At 37.5% G+C, this 21282-nt stretch overlaps 1 protein-coding gene across 2 annotated transcripts in view; it reads left to right on the plus strand.

Moving 5' to 3' along the window:
* Window positions 1-313: 313 nt before the first annotated feature.
* The window catches only part of LOC121524148 (growth factor receptor-bound protein 10-like), a 95535-nt gene continuing 74566 nt past the window's right edge, over window positions 314-21282 (plus strand). Inside the window, exons 1-3 of one of the 2 annotated variants that reach the window (XM_041809394.1) lie at window positions 314-480; window positions 6480-6587; window positions 20649-20742. In XM_041809394.1, the coding sequence (XP_041665328.1) occupies window positions 6537-6587; window positions 20649-20742 (145 nt within the window). In that variant the 5' untranslated portion in view covers window positions 314-480; window positions 6480-6536. Of the gene's footprint in view, window positions 481-6479; window positions 6588-20648; window positions 20743-21282 lie in introns of those variants that run through there. The other variant, XM_041809395.1, reaches the window with a different exon arrangement.

The following is a 21282-nucleotide window of genomic DNA, read 5'->3' on the forward strand; positions in this document are numbered from 1 at the left end:
ACGACAGAGTCCTGCTCGTTATCTCGGATCAAATCTTCCCATATAACTGACAGTCGATGACTGCCCAGCTCTAAGATAGATTAGTGCTTCTTGTGCAACACGTGAGACTCCAGCTGACCAGCTGCATGTTAAAAAAAGTAGATTTTTTGCAGTGTGTGGCTAAGAGCAGGGCGGGGCGGAGAGAGGAGGGTTCGTTCAGAGAGAGAGAGAGTGTGTTTGTGAGAGAGAGAGAGAGAGGTGTCAGCTGGTCGAAAAGTGCGGGTTGAGATCAGCGCATGTATGCGTGTGTTTGGATGTGTGTAAGTGTGCGTTGACGTGTGGGTGTGTGTGTGCAAGGAAAGCATTTCGGGGGTGGGGGGTGGGGGGACAAGGTGTAGACAACAGAAGAGAGTTTTTGGGGTGAAGCAGTGTGAGTGGAGATCCAGACGGGGACAGTCGAAGCGCCGGGTGCTGCTGGACTCGTGCTGCCCTTTGATTACAGTAAGCACTCTTCTTTCCTTGTTTTGAAACTCAGCACTGAACGTTCCTACTGAAAGTCTAATGCTCCTCCTGCATGCTAGTATCCATGCCTGGGGATGCACAGGAGACTGCTGGCACCTTTAACTCCACTCAGTGAAGGGGGTTTTGTGTAATTTGGCTTTGGAAGATAGAGGGTTTCTTCAGCCCACAAGAATATTTACTTACACATCCTGAAAATCTGCACCTGGAGCCCTGATTACTCTCTTATACTAAGTCCGTGCAGTCAGTGAAATATTTTTTAGAAATGCTGGTTTTGTCTTTTAGGCAAACACAAACAAACTCATTCTTTAACATATTGATCCAAGCCGGAGTGATTCATTCTTTCCAGAAAGCCTTTGCAGCTACCGTTTTATTCCCTCTCTGTAGCTGTACTTCAGTTTCTTCCACTACTTGCTATCTCAACATGCTGCACTTAAAGGAGCCTCAAAGAGGATAAGCTGGCTGAGTGTGTGTACGTGGGCATGCTAGTGTGTGTGTGATGGTCTGTCATAAAGCTCCATTAGCTGTGACTTAATGTAGGCTAATCTCTGCATGCAGTTAAACTTCTTCCTTCCTTCCTGGTGCATAAAGAAGACTACAGGTCTGTTCAGGATCAGGTAACATGAAGGCCTCTGAGAGCTTCTAATGTGTGAGAGCTAGGCTACAGGCGCAGAAGTGCATCATTAGACTAAACCTGCACTGTACCGTCAGCATCTGAGCCCATGAAAGATATAGGTAGGGGTGTGACGTGCCAAATCCACACGTGGTATTATTAACTTGTTCACAACCCCTTTTAATTTTCTAGAGCCCCCCTGTATGACCAGTAAAGCTCCCTTTCTCTGCAGGAGGAACCACAAATGTCAGCAAATGTCAAGCAGTTGGAGCTTTGGCTTTGCTTTCAGGCTTATTAGCCTCACATACAGCCAGCCCTACTTGCCCCTTTAGCAGCGCTTAGATTGTTGTAAGCATACAAGTCAAGTAAGCCTTTGCAATAATATGTGAGATATAAAAACTGTTGGGGGGGGGGGCAATTATCAGCAGCTGAGAGGCTGGCATTTCACTGTGCACACACATTTAGACACAGATTCTCAGTCAGCAGAGTGACCTAAAGATAGCAGAGCCCCAGTGGAAACAGTAATTAGTGGGGTGAAAAAGAGGGAGAGGGAGAAGAGAGCAGGAGGAGGAGGAGGAGGAGATATTGTTTGAACCATCTGATATCTGTTATATAATGACCTGTACAATGGAGACATGCTGGGAGAGAAAGTGAAGAGAAACCAGCAGAGTCAAAGAGTGAGAGGAGCTGAGGGATTGTGTGTATGTGTGCAGTTTGCAGAACCTTTGTTGGGAGCAGTATTGGTTGCAGCACATCCCTCGAATTTGAAGTGGGCTGGAGAAATCTTGAAAAATTTCCTCCTGCATTCCATTTTCTACACAGACAAGTGAAATCTTCTTCATTGAGCTGAATATAACTGAAATAATTTTGCAGCATTTTCATCCTAAAGGAAGCAGTCAGGTATATTTTGTAGGGGTGGGTGAAAAAATCGATACAATATAGTATCGCAATATTTTGTCTGGTGATATGTCGAATTATCTCTTCCATCAAGTATTGATTTTTTCAAATTAATTACTGATATGAACTGGAGTCTATGATAATGGAAAAATTACCCAGGGAAGGACATTAGGATTATAAGTAGGGATGGGACTGATCCGATGCAATATCGGTATCGGGTCCAATATGGACGTAATTTATAGATCGGATATCTGACTGATGGGGCCGATCCAAGTGACCGATCCAAATCCATCCTACAGTTTGTGGTAGACCATGAACGCACCGCGGTCTAACACGAGACAGTCTGTGTAGCTGAGCTAGTATTAGATGGGACGTTCTTAACCGTATAATTACCGAGTAGATTAAACGTAAACCTATATTTAGGGTCAAAACTAGTCTAGAGATGAGAGAACACAAAGAAGAGTGGGTGTGACGTTAGCCTGATGACGGGCGGCGCTAGCATTGAAAGCTGACTTCGTTCCTCTTAACAGATTAATATGGTGCTTTGATATTTGGCCTCTTTTCACTTTGGGTGAGTAGTCATAGGTGAGCTTATCCCTCGACAGCCCACATACCACTTTATTTCTATTTACTACTTGGAAAACTGTCGTACCGCGGTCTTTCTACTATACGCTAACAGCTTAGCCACCGCCGTCCTTCTCATTGTTTATATCCGGCGGTGAAGGGTCAGAGAGGAAGGCTGTGGCCATTAACTGAAGCTATGGCGGTCTCTAGTGGCGGGAGGTTCATTAAAGAGCATTATAGACAGGGATTTATAACTTATACCCAGTTGTTGTTGTTTTTTGGATAATGATGATATTTTTTAGTAGTAGTAGTAGTTTTAGTAGAGCTGGGTGGTTTACTACAGCCTCATGTAACCTCACACATTATACCAACAACAATAATAATTGTTAAAAAAAAAAACAAATATATATATATATATATATATACACACACGTCGGAATCAGTATCGGTATCAGCACATATTTATCGGAAACAGATTGGAACTGAAACAAAAGTGGATCGGTGCGTCCCTAATTGCAAGCAGGGCATGAATGAGATGGACATGACACATGAGGTTTGCAAGAAGAACATGAAAATAAAATACTGTGGAAATAGGACCAGCATAAGAGCAAGGCCAATGCTAAATCAGCTAAACAGTTGAAAAAACATGGTCTAGATCGCAACACATGATATCTCAATACTCGCTGTATTGCAAAATGTTTAAAATCGCAATATCAAATGGTGGCCCAAGTACCGTGATAATATCGTATCGTGAGGCCACTAGTGATTCCCACCCCTAGTATTTTGCTGTTGATTCTGGATTTTCATCAACAGGAGGATGAGTTTTTGTAGCCAAACCGATGAAACAAGATGGAAATTGTGCACCAAACACTGGTAAAGGTCTTGTCAAATATTAATTTTGTTGACTCAAAGTATGATTAAAGTTGTTTAGGCTCAACTGATGAGACTAAGACTGGCTAAAAACAGATCTTTGCTTCCTTCAACTCTAACCAAAAGTACATTTAGAGTTCGTCAAGGAGACTATAACGAGACTGAACTAGTGCTGCAGTTAACTTGTCACAATCACACAATCAGGCTGTGCCATTACATAATCGCATCAATTATTTTTGTAGTAAATAGAGATTGAAAGGTTTTACAAAAGTGCCTTTAAAGTTTACAATAGTTCCACTATTGCATGTTATAGAACTTTGATTTAAAAAAGGAAACACCTTTTAAAAAATAAAACATCAAGTTATTTTGAAAGCAGTACTGTAAAAACTTAATGTAATGCACATTTTTATGCTAGTTTAGGTTTGTATGTTTAGAATTGAGAAATACACACTTTCAATTAGTGCGTAACGATTTGCAAAAATGGTATAATTATGATTTTTTAAAATAATAATATTAATATTACGATTGCAATTTAATACCCAGTTTTTCTTTGGTTCGTCATCGTATGTGTTTTTCAACAAATTCAAGCAATACATCATTCTATATCAGGGGTGTCCAAGCTTTTTCCATTGGGGGCCACATGGAGAAATATACATGGATGGTGGGGCCACTTTCATTTACCTCACCTTGATATTAGAGTGAGTAAAACCAGTCTCATACAGGTTAAGATATGCTCAGTGATTGGGTATGCTTAAATGGCTAATTGATGGCTGACAAGGCAAATAGCCGGTCATTTTTAAGTATTTTTTAAGTAGTAGCTCTGGCTACCACTGGCTCCGCCCCTAGAACATCATTTGTGCAGCTCTTTGCTGCTGTAATCCATTAGGATGTTATGAATCAAGATATCTTTATTATTTAATTTAGTTGCCAATATGTGGAGTGGAGTGGAGTTTTAGGCTGGACCAACAGACCTATGGCAGTTGAGATCTTTTTCTTTATTCCTTCTCATTCTTTGAATTTTAAAGTGTTTTTTAAGAAAAAAAGTTTGTTTCTTTTTTCATCCTCAAACCTGAAATAGTGTCCGGGGCGCGCCGGTAGTCGAGTGGTTAAGGCACGCACCATGAGCGCAGGCGACCCGGGCTCGAATCCGGCCCGTAGCACTATTTCCTGCATCTCTCTTCCCTGTTTCTGACTCTATCCACTCTCCTCTCTCTAATAAAGGCACGAAAAAGCCCAAAAATAAATCTTGAAAAAAAAAAAACTAAAATAGTGTTCAAAGGACTGAATTTTTTGTTATGTAAACATATTTAAATGTCAGTATCAATATCTGTATCTGCCAAAATGAATCTGTAAATATCGGCATAACAGCTATCGGCAAAAATCCAATATCATGCATCTCTAATGACAGCGTGTACTGAATACAATAAAATTAGTTCAAAAGCAATTCATCTATAGCAGCATGAATCTGAAAATGAGGGTGCAACAAGCTTTAAGCTATAAAAGAGGCGGCTGGGGTGGAGGAGGTGAGGCTGGCTATCAGCTGATCACAGCTGGGGTATAACTTTAGTGAACTAACACTGAGCTCCATCAGTTTTAGACTGAACTAATTATGTTTGTTCATATTGAAAATCTGATGTCAGTTTCCTTATTGAAGGGCATTCTCATTTTTATGTCACTCATTTTGATTAAGGAAAGTAGGATTTTTGTACACCATTGTAAGATATTATACACTTGAATGTTTAAAATCTCTGCCGCTGCAAAAATGATTTGTTAAACTGTTATTTTGACACATTTCAGGTTAAAGAAATTTTGCAACTTGTGCGATTTGTAAATTGCAGCAGGCCATATTGTTATTTAATCTAATTTGCCATTTATTGCCCGCCCTGCTTCAAAACTATCATCATTCTCTGCATTCTCCTTTATCAAAGCAGCTAGACTCCTGACACCATTTATGTATTTTTTCGCAATTTTGTCCAGTAAAATCACAATTGCACATCATTACAAAATCACATCACACGAGACTGAAATGCAATTAAGTTTACATTAGACAGGATATTTCTCTAATGTGGGTAAATCCATTGAAACAAAACGCATCTGAAGCTCTTTTGCCTCTCAGTTGTGGAAAGCAGGGACCCCAGGTTTAAGGGGCTGCACAGAATGCAGATTTAAGGCAAAGAGAATAAATGTATTTGTCGGACAAAACTATACTATAAAACTTTGAAGGAAAATGTGACAAAAACTAATGGGCATTTTAATTCTACAAGAATATCTTTTTCACCTTTGCATGCAACTGAAAGGTTGTTCTTTGCAGCACAGTCTCAAAATAAGTGCCCATCTATACATCCAGTGCTTTATTACTCTAAGCACCAGTTAAAGTTGTTGTAATGTATAATTACTGCATGTCATGTCTCTAAACATGCACAGATACACATCTCTCTCTGCTCACTCACAGCAGACAATGCAGCCACAATGGCCGACTCCTATTTCACGCTCCTTTAGAAGAGCTCCTCTCTCCTTTTACTCTCTCCATTGGTCTGCAGGTGCCGAGTGCTCATGTGTGTTGCCAGCTTGGAGACGTTTTCTTGTTTAGTCTTAAGCCCCAGGCTTTGTTTGGGAACTGGCGAGTGTGTGCGTGTGCATGTGTGTGTGTGTTGTACACAATGGCTGTGTTTACACTGGATTTGGTGTGCACAAGCTCGTCCATGCACGCACATTCATTTGAGCGTACAAGCTTTGTTTTCTTGTAAGCAGAGAGGTGGGTGTTGGGTTTTTTCTATCTCAAGCAGATAGGAGTATTAAGAAAAGGTATGTAGCACAGATCATTAAACTCAATCAACAAATCACTTTAAAACTTCCACCTGCTAGTTTTCTTCAAGTGACTTTTTTCTTTTGTGCTAAACACCAAAATCTCTATGTGCATCTTTATCATTCAGTTCATTGTCAGCTACTTTTGTTACCTCCTGTACTTTATCTTTAGTCTAGATAGAGATCAGTTCTTCTTTCTGTATTCAGTCTCTGTGTCTTCTGTCATGTTCAGGGTGCTGGTGAGACCAGTGGGTGACATCCCCCTCAGAGGGAACCCTTAAGGAACACCATGGCCCTGGCGGAATGCCCTGACTACTTTTTACGGCACTCAAACTACCAGGTAAATGCTTTGTGGTGTGTGTATTTGGGTTTACCCATGTGAATGTATAGCTGGTTTCACACTCACACAGAACTCCTGAAAAACTCCTGAAGTTTCAGCAGGAGCTGAACAGCCAACTTTTTTACTCAAGACTTTATCCAAAGTTTCCCCTGCCAGCCCCCTGGGAAATTTTCCGCCTGAAGTCCAAGTAAGCTGATGTGAGAACAGCAGGGTATAATCAGGAAAATTCACTGCAGGCTATAAGGAGGGGTGACCATGGTGTTAATTCCCTGTGATCAAAGCGTGGTCATAGACTGTATGCACGCAACAGGTACGATCTCTGCTCATAATGATATTGCGTTATATTTTCTGTTCACCAGTATGCTCTTTTCTGCTCTTTTGTGATTATGTCCAAAGACTTGTTGAATAGATGTTAAGATGTAAAGTGGACTGTATTGCTTCTTCTGCCACCTCTGTGTCGTTCGTCCACATCTGGCCTCATACCCACACCCCACATCCAAAAATCCTGGTTGGAAGCTCCATGAAGCAGTGTGGCCTTCTGACAGTAAAGCAATGAACTAAAAGATATTTAAGCACAGTTTACGCTAAGATTGGCATTGCTTTTAGGTCGACATTCTCATGATCAGCTCAAAAACATGGTACAAGCAGTGGTGCAGTGCAGGATGAATGTAGTATACACACTTATTTTTTAGTCTTCACCGAGTAAACCAACCTCTAAATACAGAATATACCCAAAAACAGAGCACATTAATTAAGGGTATACACACTTCTGCACTCACCACTACACACTAGGGCTGAACCATTTGCAAAAATAGTCTTATTGCGATTTTTTCCCCAAATATTGCAATTTGATAATCTTATGTATTTTTTTACAAATTCAAGCAATAAATAATTCCATAAATAAGACCATGTGTATTTAAAAATATGAAATTATTTCTGAAGCAATTAATCCATAGCAGTATGAATCTGAATATGAGGGTGCAACAAGCTTTAAGCTATAAAGGAGGCAGCTGGGGTGGAGGAGGTGAGGCTGGCTACCAGCTGATCACAGCTGGGGTTAAAATTTGGTGAAGTAACGCTAGGCTTCATCCGTTTTATTTAGAATGAGCTAACTATTTTTGCTCATATTGCAAATGTGACATCCTTTGCTTTGTTTAAGGGCATTATCTTTTTTATGTCACTCATTTTGATTAAGAGAAACATACATAAAACACAAAAAGGAGGATTTTTGTAAACCATTGGTATGAATTTCCCATATGACCAAACAAAAATATTATTGTGTTTGGCCTACTAGTCAAAAGTCAAACAAATACATTCTGTCAACCAGCGTCACACTGCAATGGTGCAACGATGTCACGGCATAACTGTGCAAATTTGGTTTGCAGCATGTGTAAAGTCTATGGTCTACAGTCTACGAACAACTTTGTCCCCACAGTCTAGATCAACCATCTGTTTTCTGCACAGCTTATCCCGTTGTGGGGGGGGGGGGTGACTGGAGCCTATCCCAGCTGTCATTGGGCGAGAGGCAGGGTTCACCCTGGACTGTTCGCAGGTCTGACATATAAAGACAGACAACCAGGTACACTCACACTCACACCTATGGCAAATTCAGAGTTACAAATTAAAGGGATACTTCAACATTTTGGCAAATTTGCCCATTGCCATAATCCCTATAGTCTAAGTAACATGTTTGTTTCTTTTAGTGTCAGTGCAAGCTATTTTTGCTAGAGGTGCACGATATTGGATTTTTGCCAACCTCCTATATGCTGGTATTTACAGATTCATTTTAGCCGATATCGATACGATATTTAAATATGCTTTTCGGACAAATAATTTCAGTCCTTTTGGACACTTTAACGTTTAAGGATGACCAAGAAAACAAACTTTAGTCCTTAAAAAACACATTAGGGTTTAAAGAATGAGGATGAATAAAGAAAAAGATCTCACCTGACATAGGTCTGTTGGTTCAGACTAAAGCTCCACTAATTAATTAGTATATATGGACAAAATTAACAGTCGATAAATGCTGAAATACACAGGCAAAATATCGGCAGAAATTTTGATATCTGCCGATACCAATATTTGCCTTTTTAAGCTAATATCTGCCGATACCAGGGCCGAGAATATCGTGCATCCCTAATATTTACAACTCCAAAACGCTCTCATGGACAAGTTGTAACCTGCACATTCACCACGCTATAAAATAGTAACATATAATTATGTAACATTAAGACACATGAAGCAAATACTCAGAACTATTTCTTGAGTAAACCACTGGGCCGAGTGACACAGTGCAGCAGCCATGTCTGGAGTGTAGTTCCAGCTTTGCATTTAACTTTAAAACATCTCCGTCTCGTAATGTTCCATGATTATTTCATAGCGTGGTGAATGTGCAGGTCACAACTTGTCCACAAAAGTGTTTTGAAGTTGTTGGATTGTGTGTTTGATGAGTTTAATGAGGAAAATCCATAATACCGTAAGACTCCATTGAGTTGGCACAGCAACTCCGAACTTGGCAGCGCAGATCTAAAAATAGCTTGCAGGGACAACTAAAGGTAATGACAATGGGCAAATTTGCCAAAATGTTGAAGTATCCCTTTAACCTAACTGGCATGTTTTTGGTGGTGGGAGGAAGCCGGAGTACCTGGAGAGGACCCACACATGCACAGGGAGACATGCAAACTCTGCACAGAAAGGCAGGGAACCAAACCCCTGCACCACCGTGCAGCCCTTATCTAGTTCAAAACAGAGCTAAACCTGAAAAATTCTCCATACACCTAAAGGAAAAACATTTTGAGGAACTATTGAGAGTTTGTGAAGTAGTTTGTAAGTTTTTCTGTGTGGTATGTTCATATCACACGCAGTGAGAAACTTTGAATCAGCTTACTAGTTGACGAGTAGACGAGTTAAATGTTTAGTTTCGGGATGAGGAAAACCTGGAGTTGGAGGAAAATCTGATGCAATTTAGTTCAGAAATCTGTGTGTGTGTCACCATGTGTACAGTGGCCCTGTGAGTCTATTGCCTCACAGTGAATGACTCCCAGCCTAGTTGGGTGAACCAGGGTGTCTCTGCAACACAACAGACCCACTTCCACTGTCCAACTCCTGCAGAATGAGCCCTTTGTTTCTCGGCTCAGATTTTCTCCTCTCCGGCTCTCCAGTAACCTAAAGAATTTGGGCAAAGAGCATCATGGAGGTCTATAAATAGAGCGCTAAACAAACAACAATAACAAGCAGGGGGCTTTATTGTGTGACAGGCCTGAAAGCATGGGATTGATGGCATGACGTCTTACTGGGACCGATGGGGCGATGGAGGTGACGTAGCCTCAGCTGCCTTATTCCTCTTAGTGGAGGTACAAGAATGCAGCTCTCTACTAACCCAAACCGTGGGACCAATGAGCCCCTGTCGAGCTGACATGAAGTTGGATTGGTTCACATTAGCTTCCAGGAAAAGGTTTTGCACCAGCAGAACTGCACTGAATAGTGAATTGAATCCCCATAGAAAACAACATTCCTCCACCCTGCATCTAGCAAAGAAAAAAACAGAGTTTGATAGTTCGAGGGAGAGAAGTGGGTTACAACATTTGTGTGTCTGTGTGTGTTACGTAAAGCTTACCAGTTGACATGACACAGCATGACACACACTCACACCCCATGGAGTCTTCCAGCAGGCAGTTACTGTAGGTTTAGTGTGTATAGATAAGGTGCAAATGAGCTCTCTTTTCTGCATACTTATATAACGCTATACATAATGCGGGGCATGTGTGTGAATCTGGGCAGTGTTCCAGACCCGTCTTCCAAAGTCTGTGTGTAGATGTGTGTGCGTGTCTGTCTATCTTAGTAAAACGTTGGATCCTCGCCAAAGATGTCTCAGAGTAAGCAGCCTGCAACTCTCACTTTCTTTCTCCCTTTTCCAATCTATCTGCAAGAGTTAATGATTGTGTTTTTCAAAGTGTGCTGGATGTAGAAGTACTGAGCACAAAGACTTCCACGTCCTAAGACTCCAAGCTCAGTTGTGTTATCACTTGAACCAGTCTGAGGAGCAGAATAAATGAAGCATTTAACAGAGCTTCTCCCTCAGACATGAGTCCTAAACATGACTGTTTCATCTGAAAACATGCAACATGCATGCCATTAAATTCATAAAGGTAAATGGTGAGGGGCTGCATGCAGCAGTTATCACTTGGCATGCTCTGTCAGTCAAGCTCAGTGCTTTCGAGGAAACGCAGCCTTTGATGCTCTGAGGGAAAGAATGTTGAAATGCTGAGATCTTAATGCTGAGGGCCATATGGAGTGAAAGAGAAGTTTTTTCACGATGAAAGAAACTGTCAAGATATGGATCTTGAAAACTCAAAGCCTTTTTCCCACGGTTCTGATGATCTGAATTCTAATTTCTCCAAAGAAGTGCATCTTCTGGACCATTTTATTAAGAGAAATGACTCACTGGATACCAAGAGCCCTGGAGTAGGGATGTTCTTAAGAGTACAATTTCCCATCAGATCAAATGCAAATTATCATGGTGTCTAAAGTCAAATAAATAATTCCTCTTCACTCTAAAATGGTAAAACCATAACAATGCGAAGTTGGTTATCAGGATCTTGCTAACATTAGCAGGGCTAGTTTTGCCGGTCTTCAGTCCTTTTTGCAGGTCAGTTTCCACAATCCTTAGCTGAATATCGTCACTCGCTTTAGATGTGAGCTTTAGCAATGTAGGCTTTAGCAAACAAAGCTAAAGCTAACGTAGCTTTGAGATAACATACCTACGTAGCTTACATAGCTGCTTTGTGAGCTTAGCTTTAGTTAGCTTTAGCAATGTAAGCTTTACCAAACAGCCATAACTAACAGAGCTTTGAGATAAAGTACCTCCGTAGTAAACATAGCCGTAGCTAACGTAGCTTTGAATTATTATACCTGTGTAGCTTACATAACTGCTTTGTGAGCTTAGCTTTAGTTAGCACTAACAATGTGAGCTTTAGCAAACACAGCCAAAGCTAATGTAGCTTTGAGTTATTATACTTGTGTAGCTCACGTAGCTGCTTTTGGAGCTAAACTTTGCCAATGTTAGCTACATAGCTGCCTTAGTTACATAGCTACTTTATCTATGGCTAAGTTACCGTAAGCAACATGAGCTTCAGCAAATATAGCTAAGCTAACCTAGCTATGTAAACAATGGAGATACAAAGCTTGAATAGCTGCTTTGTGAGCTTAGCTTTAGATAGCTTTAGCAATGTGAGCTTTAGCAAACACAGCTATAGGTAATAGAGCTTTGAGATAACATACCTACATAGCTTACATACAGCTTTGTGAGCTTAGCTTTAGTTAGCTTTAGCAAAGTGAGCTTTAGCAAACAGCCATAACAGAGCTTTGAGATAAAGTATCTGCGTAGCTTACATAGCTGCTTTGTGAGCTTAGCTTCAGTTAGCTTTAGTAACGTGAACTTTAGCAAACAGCCACGGCTAAAAGAGCTTTGAGATAACGTACCTATGTAGCTTACATAGCTGCTTTGTGAGCTTAGCTTTAGTTTGCTTTAGCAACATGAACTTTAGCAAACAGCCATGGCTAACAGAGCTTTGAGATAACGTACCTATGTAGCTTACATAGCTGCTTTGTGAGCTTAGCTTCAGTTAGCTTTAGTAACGTGAACTTTAGCAAACAGCCACGGCTAAAAGAGCTTTGAGATAACGTACCTGTGTAGCTTACATAGCTGCTTTGTGAGCTTAGCTTTAGTTTGCTTTAGCAACATGAACTTTAGCAAACAGCCATGGCTAACAGAGCTTTGAGATAACGTACCTGTGTAGCTTACTTAGCTGCTTTGTGAGCTTAGCTTTAGTTTGCTTTAGCAACATGAACTTTAGCAAACAGCCATGGCTAACAGAGCTTTGAGATAACGTACCTGTGTAGCTTACTTAGCTGCTTTGTGAGCTTAGCTTTAATTAGCTCTAGCAAAATGAGCTTTAGCAGCCAGCCATAGCTAACAGAGCTTTGAGATAACATATCTATGTAGCTTACATGGCAGCTTTGTGAGCCTGGCTTTAGCTACGTTAGTTATGTAGCTCCGTTAGCTCCTGTTAGCAGATTGTTTACTCTGCTTTATTAAATGTTTTTTCAATCAAGTTTTGCAGGTCATGTTTTTGACCTTGATATTTTGCTATCCTAACCCTTACCTGAACGCTTACTGTCCCCTTAAATGGAGGGTCAGTCTATTGAATTTAAAAACTTTTAGCTGGTTATTTCCTTTCTGAGATATCTCAGATGAACTGTTTGTGAGAGAGGCCTTCAGAAATGAGTGGTCTGCAGCCAGACATCACTCAGCATCATTGTAAATGAGCGTTACCACCTCAATGGTATCTGAAGTATAAATAAAGGTTGATTGATTTATTGATCAAAGTGTTTATAAGCATTGTGGCTGTCATTATCTTCCTACAGTGGCTTTGTATAGTAGTGCTGCGTTCTTGAGAAAAACACAACAGAGAAAGAAAAAGTTCACTAACAGTTTTTTAGACAAACTGTCTTTTAATCCACAAGAATATTCCAACATATGTAAAAGGCATGCTGTTCATTTAGTGAGCGATGCAAAAGCACCTAATTAGTCCTCCATAACGCCCCCAGGGTTCATGTTGTCTCAGAGAGGCTTGGTCACAAACTTATTTTTAAAACATAGATTACGTTTTTTAGAAGATAAGCTTGATGGATGGATCTGTTTACCTCTTTTTCAGCGTATACTTTTCCATACAATACTTCAGTGCTGCATGCAGCACAAATCACGACAGACAGGGTAGTGTTGTTCAAAATTGTGCACCACAATTTTGCACTTAACCAGAGGAGACAATGATTTAAATGCCTCTTTTCCTAGCATGCCTCTTTTCCCATATTGTAGCTTTGTGAAGTAACTTCATACTATAGCTTTGTGAAGTAGTTTTATATTGTAGCTTATTAAAGTAGCTTCGTATTGTAGCTTTGTGAAGTAGTTTTGTGAGCTTTATATTATAGCTTTGTAAAGTAGCTTCATATTGTAGCTTTGTGAAGTAGTTTTGTGAGCTTTATATTATAGCTTTGTAAAGTAGCTTCATATTATAGCTTTGTGAAGTAGTTTTGTGAGCTTTATATTATAGCTTTGTAAAGTAGCTTCATATTGTAGCTTTGTGAAGTAGTTTTGTGAGCTTTATATTATAGCTTTGTAAAGTAGTTACGTTGGGTGATTATCACATGAGATTGATAGTTGTTTTTACCCAATATTAAATTCATTAACTTCCATTTTATTTCAACATGAAGACCTCGAAGTAAATAAAAATATTTTTGTGGCTGTTACACCTAAAACTTCAACAACATACTCCCTCCTCATACAGGCTTAATACACCATGGTATGGTAGCTTCACAGTTTCTGTATATTTTCAGTATATGTACCATGCTTTAAGCAGAATCTTATATAGTGAATTATATAATATATTATTAGCTAATATATTCACAGTAGCCAGGTTGATATTGTTCCCTGCTTCCACTGTGAAATTGAGAAGTTTGTGATGAGTCTTCCACTGATATAGCATTTGTTGAAGATGGCTCCACGATCAAGTCGTGGATGGTTCTGAGTGACCAGTAATATACGACATGTTTACATGCCTCTCAGGTGAATGCACTCTTAAAATTTTTCTGTATTTAGTACTTAGTTAAAATTCTACTATACTGTGTTAACACATTTCAATAAAACACAAAGGACACTGTTATGAACTAATTGTAGCTTTGTGAAGGAGTTTTGTAAAGCTTTATATTCCAGCTTTGTAAAGTAGCTTTGTGTTGTAGTTTTGTAAATCTAAATAGTGCAGCTTTGTAGAGTAGTTTTAAAAGCATAATATTGTACCTTTGTAAAGTAGCTTTATATTGTAGCTTTGTAAAGTAGCTTCATATTGTAGATTTGTAAAGTAGCTTTATATTATAGCTTTGTAAAGTAGCTTTATATTGTAGCTTTGTAAAGTAGCTTCATATTGTAGCTTTGTAAAGTAGCTTTATATTGTAGCTTTGTAAAGTAGCTTCATATTGTAGATTTGTAAAGTAGCTTTATATTGTAGCTTTGTAAAGTAGCTTCATATTGTAGATTTGTAAAGTAGCTTTATATTGTAGCTTTGTAAAGTAGCTTCATATTGTAGCTTTGTAAAGTAGCTTTATATTGTAGCTTTGTAAAGTAGCTTCATATTGTAACTTTGTGAAGTAGCTTTATATTACGGCTTTGTAAAGTAGCGTCATATTGTAGCTTTGTAAAGTAACGTCATATTGTAGCTTTGTAAAGTAGCTTTATATAGTAGCTTTGTAGAGTAGCTTTATATTGTAGCTTTGTAAAATAGCTTTATATTATAGCTTTGTAAAGTAACTTTATATTATAGCTTTGTAAAGTTGCTTCATATTGTAACTTTGTGAAGTAGCTTTATATTATAGCTTTGTAAAGTAACTTTATATTATAGCTTTGTAAAGTAGCTTTATGTATAGCTTTGTAAAGTAGCTTATATTGTAGCTTTGTAAAGTAACTTTATATTATAGCTTTGTGAAGAAGCTTTATTTTGTAGCTTTGTAAAGTAGCTTTATATTAGAGCTTTGTAAAGTAGCTTTATATTATAGCTTTGTGAAGTAGCTTCATATTGTAGCTTTGTAAAGTAGCTTTATATTATAGCTTTGTAAAGTAGCTTTATATTATAGGTCTGTAAAGTAGCTTTATGTTGTAGCTTTGTAAAGTAGCTTTATATTGCAGCTTTGTAAAGTAGCTTTATGTTATAGCTTTGTGAAGTAGCTTTATATTATAGCTTTGTAAAGTAGCTTCATATTATAGCTTTGTAAAGTAGCTTCATATTGTAACTTTGTGACGTAGCTTTATATTGTAGCTTTGTAAAGTAGCTTTATATTATAGCTTTGTAAAGTAGCTTTATGTATAGCTTTGTAAAGTAGCTTTATGTTAAGCTGAGTAAAGTAGCTTTATATTGTAGCTTTGTGAAGTAACTTTATATTGTAGCATATTAAAGTAGCTTCATATTGTAACTTTGTAAAGTATCTTCATATTATAGCTTTGTAAAATAGTTTTATATTGTAGTTTTGTAAATCTTAATAGCGTAGTTTTTTTAAGCTTTATATTGTAGCTTTGTAAAGTAGCTTTATATTGTAGCTTTGTAAAGTAGCTTCATATTGTAGATTTGTAAAGTAGCTTTATATTATAGCTTTGTAAAGTAGCTTTATATTGTAGCTTTGTAAAGTAGCTTCATATTGTAGCTTTGTAAAGTAGCTTTATATTGTAGCTTTGTAAAGTAGCTTCATATTGTAGATTTGTAAAGTAGCTTTATATTGTAGCTTTGTAAAGTAGCTTCATATTGTAGATTTGTAAAGTAGCTTTATATTGTAGCTTTGTAAAGTAGCTTCATATTGTAGCTTTGTAAAGTAGCTTTATATTGTAGCTTTGTAAAGTAGCTTCATATTGTAACTTTGTGAAGTAGCTTTATATTACGGCTTTGTAAAGTAGCGTCATATTGTAGCTTTGTAAAGTAACGTCATATTGTAGCTTTGTAAAGTAGCTTTATATAGTAGCTTTGTAGAGTAGCTTTATATTGTAGCTTTGTAAAATAGCTTTATATTATAGCTTTGTAAAGTAACTTTATATTATAGCTTTGTAAAGTTGCTTCATATTGTAACTTTGTGAAGTAGCTTTATATTATAGCTTTGTAAAGTAACTTTATATTATAGCTTTGTAAAGTAGCTTTATGTATAGCTTTGTAAAGTAGCTTATATTGTAGCTTTGTAAAGTAACTTTATATTATAGCTTTGTGAAGAAGCTTTATGTTGTAGCTTTGTAAAGTAGCTTTATATTAGAGCTTTGTAAAGTAGCTTTATATTATAGCTTTGTGAAGTAGCTTCATATTGTAGCTTTGTAAAGTAGCTTTATATTATAGCTTTGTAAAGTAGCTTTATATTATAGGTCTGTAAAGTAGCTTTATGTTGTAGCTTTGTAAAGTAGCTTTATATTGCAGCTTTGTAAAGTAGCTTTATGTTATAGCTTTGTGAAGTAGCTTTATATTATAGCTTTGTAAAGTAGCTTCATATTATAGCTTTGTAAAGTAGCTTCATATTGTAACTTTGTGACGTAGCTTTATATTGTAGCTTTGTAAAGTAGCTTTATATTATAGCTTTGTAAAGTAGCTTTATGTATAGCTTTGTAAAGTAGCTTTATGTTAAGCTGAGTAAAGTAGCTTTATATTGTAGCTTTGTGAAGTAACTTTATATTGTAGCATATTAAAGTAGCTTCATATTGTAACTTTGTAAAGTATCTTCATATTATAGCTTTGTAAAATAGTTTTATATTGTAGTTTTGTAAATCTTAATAGCGTAGTTTTTTTAAGCTTTATATTGTAGCTTTGTAAAGTAGCTTTATATTGTAGCTTTGTAAAGAAGCTTTATATAGTAGCTCTGTTAAGTAGCCTTATATTGTAGCTTTGTAAAATAGCTTTATATTGAAGCTTCATTAAGTAGTTTTGTAATCTTTATATTATAGCTTTGTGAAGTAGTTTTATATTGTAGCTTTGTGAAGTAGCTTTATATTGTAGCTTTGTGAAGTAGGTTTATATTGTGGCTTTGTGAAGTAGCTTTATATTGTAGCTTTGTGAAGTAGTTTTATATTGTAGCTTTGTAAAGTAGCTTTATATTATAGCTTTGTAAAGTAGCTTAATATTATAGCTTTGTAAAGTAGCTTCATATTGTAACTTTGTGAAGTAGCTTATATTATAGCTTTATAAAGTAGCTTTATATTATAGCTCTGTAAAGTAGCTTTATGTTATAGCTTTATAAAGTAGCTTTATATTGTAGCTTTGTAAAGTAATTTTATATTATAGCTTTGAGAAGTAGCTTTATATTGTAGCTTTGTGAAGTAGCTTTATATTATAGCTCTGTAAAGTAGCTTTATATAGTAGCTTTGTAAAGTAGCTTTATATTATAGCTCTGTAAAGTAACTTTATATTATAGCTTTGTGAAGTAGCTTTATATTATAGCTTTGTAAAGTAGCTTTATATTACAGCTTTGTAAAGTAGCTTTATATTATAGCTCTGTAAAGTAGCTTTATATAGTAGCTTTGTAAAGTAGCTTTATATTATAGCTCTGTAAAGTAACTTTATATTATAGCTTTGTGAAGTAGCTTTATATTATAGCTTTGTAAAGTAGCTTTATATTATAGCTTTGTAAAGTAGCTTTATATTGTAGCTTTGTAAAGTAGCTTTATTTTGTAGCTTTGTAAAGTAGCTTTATATTGTAGCTTTGTGAAGTAGCTTTATATTATAGCTTTGTAAAGTAGCTTTATATTATAGCTTTGTAAAGTAGCTTTATATTATAGCTCTGTAAAGTAGCTTTATATTGTAGCTTTGTAAAGTAGCTTTATATTGTAGCTTTGTAAAGTAGCTTTATATTATAGCTCTGTAAAGTAGCTTTATATAGTAGCTTTGTAAAGTAGCTTTATATTATAGCTCTGTAAAGTAACTTTATATTGTAGCTTTGTAAAGTAGCTTTATATTATAGCTTTGTAAAGTAGCTTTATATTATAGCTTTGTAAAGTAGCTTTATATTGTAGCTTTGTAAAGTAGCTTTATTTTGTAGCTTTGTAAAGTAGCTTTATATTGTAGCTTTGTAAAGTAGCTTTATATTGTAGCTTTGTGAAGTAGCTTTATATTATATTTTGTAAAGTAGCTTTATATTATAGCTTTGTAAAGTAGCTTTATATTATAGCTCTGTAAAGTAGCTTTATATAGTAGCTTTGTAAAGTAGCTTTATTTTGTAGCTTTGTAAAGTAGCTTTATATTGTAGCTTTGTAAAGTAGCTTTATATTGTAGCTTTGTGAAGTAGCTTTATATTATATTTTTGTAAAGTAGCTTTATATTATAGCTTTGTAAAGTAGCTTTATATTATAGCTCTGTAAAGTAGCTTTATATAGTAGCTTTGTAAAGTAGCTTTATATTATAGCTTTGATGATCTTTATTTCCTAGCTTTGTTGAAGTAGCAGAGCTTTCAAACACTAAATTCCAGTATTGCAGTCACCCTTGTCTGGATTGCCACAGTGTTTTTTATTAACATTTACAGTCAATAGAAGATGAAGCCTGCTGGCTCTGATGTTCTCCTGATTCTCCCAGTTGTGCAACAGGCAAAAGGACATTTGTGGCATTTAGTTAAATGTCTTAACTATTGAAGGGATTGAAAAAATGTAACTGGCATTCGTACCCCACTGTAAAATATATTGTTACGTAATTTAATCATGTTACTTAATAATAGAGATCTATCAGATATCAGTTACATAAGGACCCATTCATGACCTTTCTGGCCAACCAGATATGCTGAATGATGCTGTTGTGAAAGTTAAAAAACACAAGACTACAAGACTGACTCACAAGCCAAAAGATTTCTAGAACAAAGCCGCCCTTCATTTACGGCACCGCTTTTACCCTTTGGAAGCGTAATAATAAGTTGTGTCTCTTTTGTGTTTATAAGATTCTGTCCCTAAAGACCTAATGAGCAGCGGTGCCCGTTTATTTCAGGCTGAATAGTTTGAGAGGGATGTGTTCACAATATTGTTCTCATAAGACTGTAGACTTTACTGTCAGAGAGTTGCTGAGGGGAGGGGAATTTCCCCGAGTTTACATATTAACACTGCTGCTACAGATATCTGTCACTAGAACTAGGACACCATCCTGCCTCCAAGTTGTTACTGTGTACACAATCACACTCTTGTGTTCAGGCAAAGGCACTTTCCAAAACAGTACCAGATCCTCAAACCCTTGTAGTTTCTTAAAACCTCTAGGCAATGACACATGATCTCTACTTGTCAGTGCAGCTACATTTGCAGAAGAGAGAGTGATCAGGATACTTCATGTCTCCATTATAGTACTTACCATCAAATATCTCTCCAGCATATCTCCCTTTATTAATGTAGCTGGATTCTTCTGTTGTCTTCTGGGATCTGTGAGACAAATTCTGATATGTACAAAAATCAATACCACTCTCATCTCCAGGTGAAGGTTAAATGACTTGCCAAATGTGTGACACTTTTCCTGCAACAGTATGTGCAGCTTAAGAGGTTAAAGCAAGATTCCCTCATTAGTTTGTGCAGGAGTCAACTCTTGAGTTGCATAATGCTTATTGTCATAGTGCATGCTGGTCTGCATTGTTTCACATGAAGAGAAAGATATTCTCCATATCACAGAAGGATTAGTGGACAAGTTGCTCCAGCTAGTCAGCTCTAGCTGAAGCCTGCAGACTTTCTTTGTCAGCCCTCAGGCCCTTCATCCAAGTTGCCTTCCTTGGAAAGCTTTTGGCTGTTGCTTCTCAGAGCTATAAATCTTACTCAGGGCATTTATGGATGTTTTCGTAGCACAGAGGGGAGCTGTGAGTGTGTGTGTGTGTGTGTGTGTGTGTGTGTGTGTGTGTATGTGCATACATGCACAACAGGACCCCTGGCCAAGAGCAGTTCCTGGAAGCAATGCTTCCGCGTTCTTCTTTTCCTAGAAAAGATTGAAAATTTGTTTGGCCTTTTTCCCTCCCTTTCTCTTGTGCAGTTTTTCTTTTTCTTTTTTCTTTTCTTTTTTTTTTTTTTTTTTTTTTTTTTTTTACCTCGAGGCTGCTTCAAATTAGACAATGTGTGAGGAACTTGGCAGTGTCTGTGTGCATCTCCAGACGTGTGAGATTGTATAAGTGTTCCTGAGCTGGTATGTTTTTGCTCTGGAAATGGATTGATCTGTATTTTTTAAATCAGTACCGAATGTGTTTTGCATTTAAAGGTTTGAAAAATGAGAATGTTAGAGAGAGAGAGAGAGAGAGAGAGAGGCCAGGGGGTCATTAAGGCACCGTGCCACGGGGTCAAAGTGTCTGAACTTGATGCCTGGTGTTCCTCAAGAGCAGAGGCATGAACCCAACCTCTGTCTGACCCTCTGAACTCTGGAAAATAACACATCTTGGTGCTAACTAACATTTCTGACATCTTGAATACACTGCATGTTTTTATTGCATGGTCTCTGCCTTCTTATAGAAAGATTTTTTTTCTGACTTTCTTGACAGGAAAGCGTGGACCGCACTTCTTCACGCAGGCCTGAAGAGCTGATAGTTCCAGGCTTTCAGAGCTCAGCCAATCAAAATTTGCCTCATCAACATGGTAATTCACCTTTCCTCACCGAAACTATACTACAAAACTGTTCACAGATCTCAACCAGACAATGTTTTCATAGTACTGTTCAGTGATTTTTTATCTTTATTTTTAAGTTGCTAAAAACTTTGATGCATGTTATTCATGTTTTTAGATTTCCCGTTTTACTCTTTCTAAATGGAATCTGCCCCCAGCCAACTACTGGGCCTCTGAATGCTCGTTCTGTCTTCCTAGAAATCTCCCCCTCCTCATTCCTATCGCCATCTTCATCTAGGACATTTTCTCCCTTCATCACTACAAGCTGGGCTCTTCGTGTAACCTCCCCCCCACCTTCCCTTTTTTCAGCACTGCTCAGCACTTTTTGAAAAACCCCTCTCCTGATATGCACACACATGCGTTAACCTGCTCCTAATATATTCCCAGAAATCCCTTCAGCCATCATGGAAAGTCATGGGAATCCTTTTGGAAAGCAGCCAACTTGAGGAGAGGAGATGTTGTAAATTTTCCCTCCCTGGCCTCATTTTTTCTCCCTTTGGTCGGTGGTTAAGT

This window comes from Cheilinus undulatus, linkage group 16 (assembly GCF_018320785.1).
Source record: "Cheilinus undulatus linkage group 16, ASM1832078v1, whole genome shotgun sequence".
Classification (NCBI taxonomy): domain Eukaryota; kingdom Metazoa; phylum Chordata; class Actinopteri; order Labriformes; family Labridae; genus Cheilinus; species Cheilinus undulatus.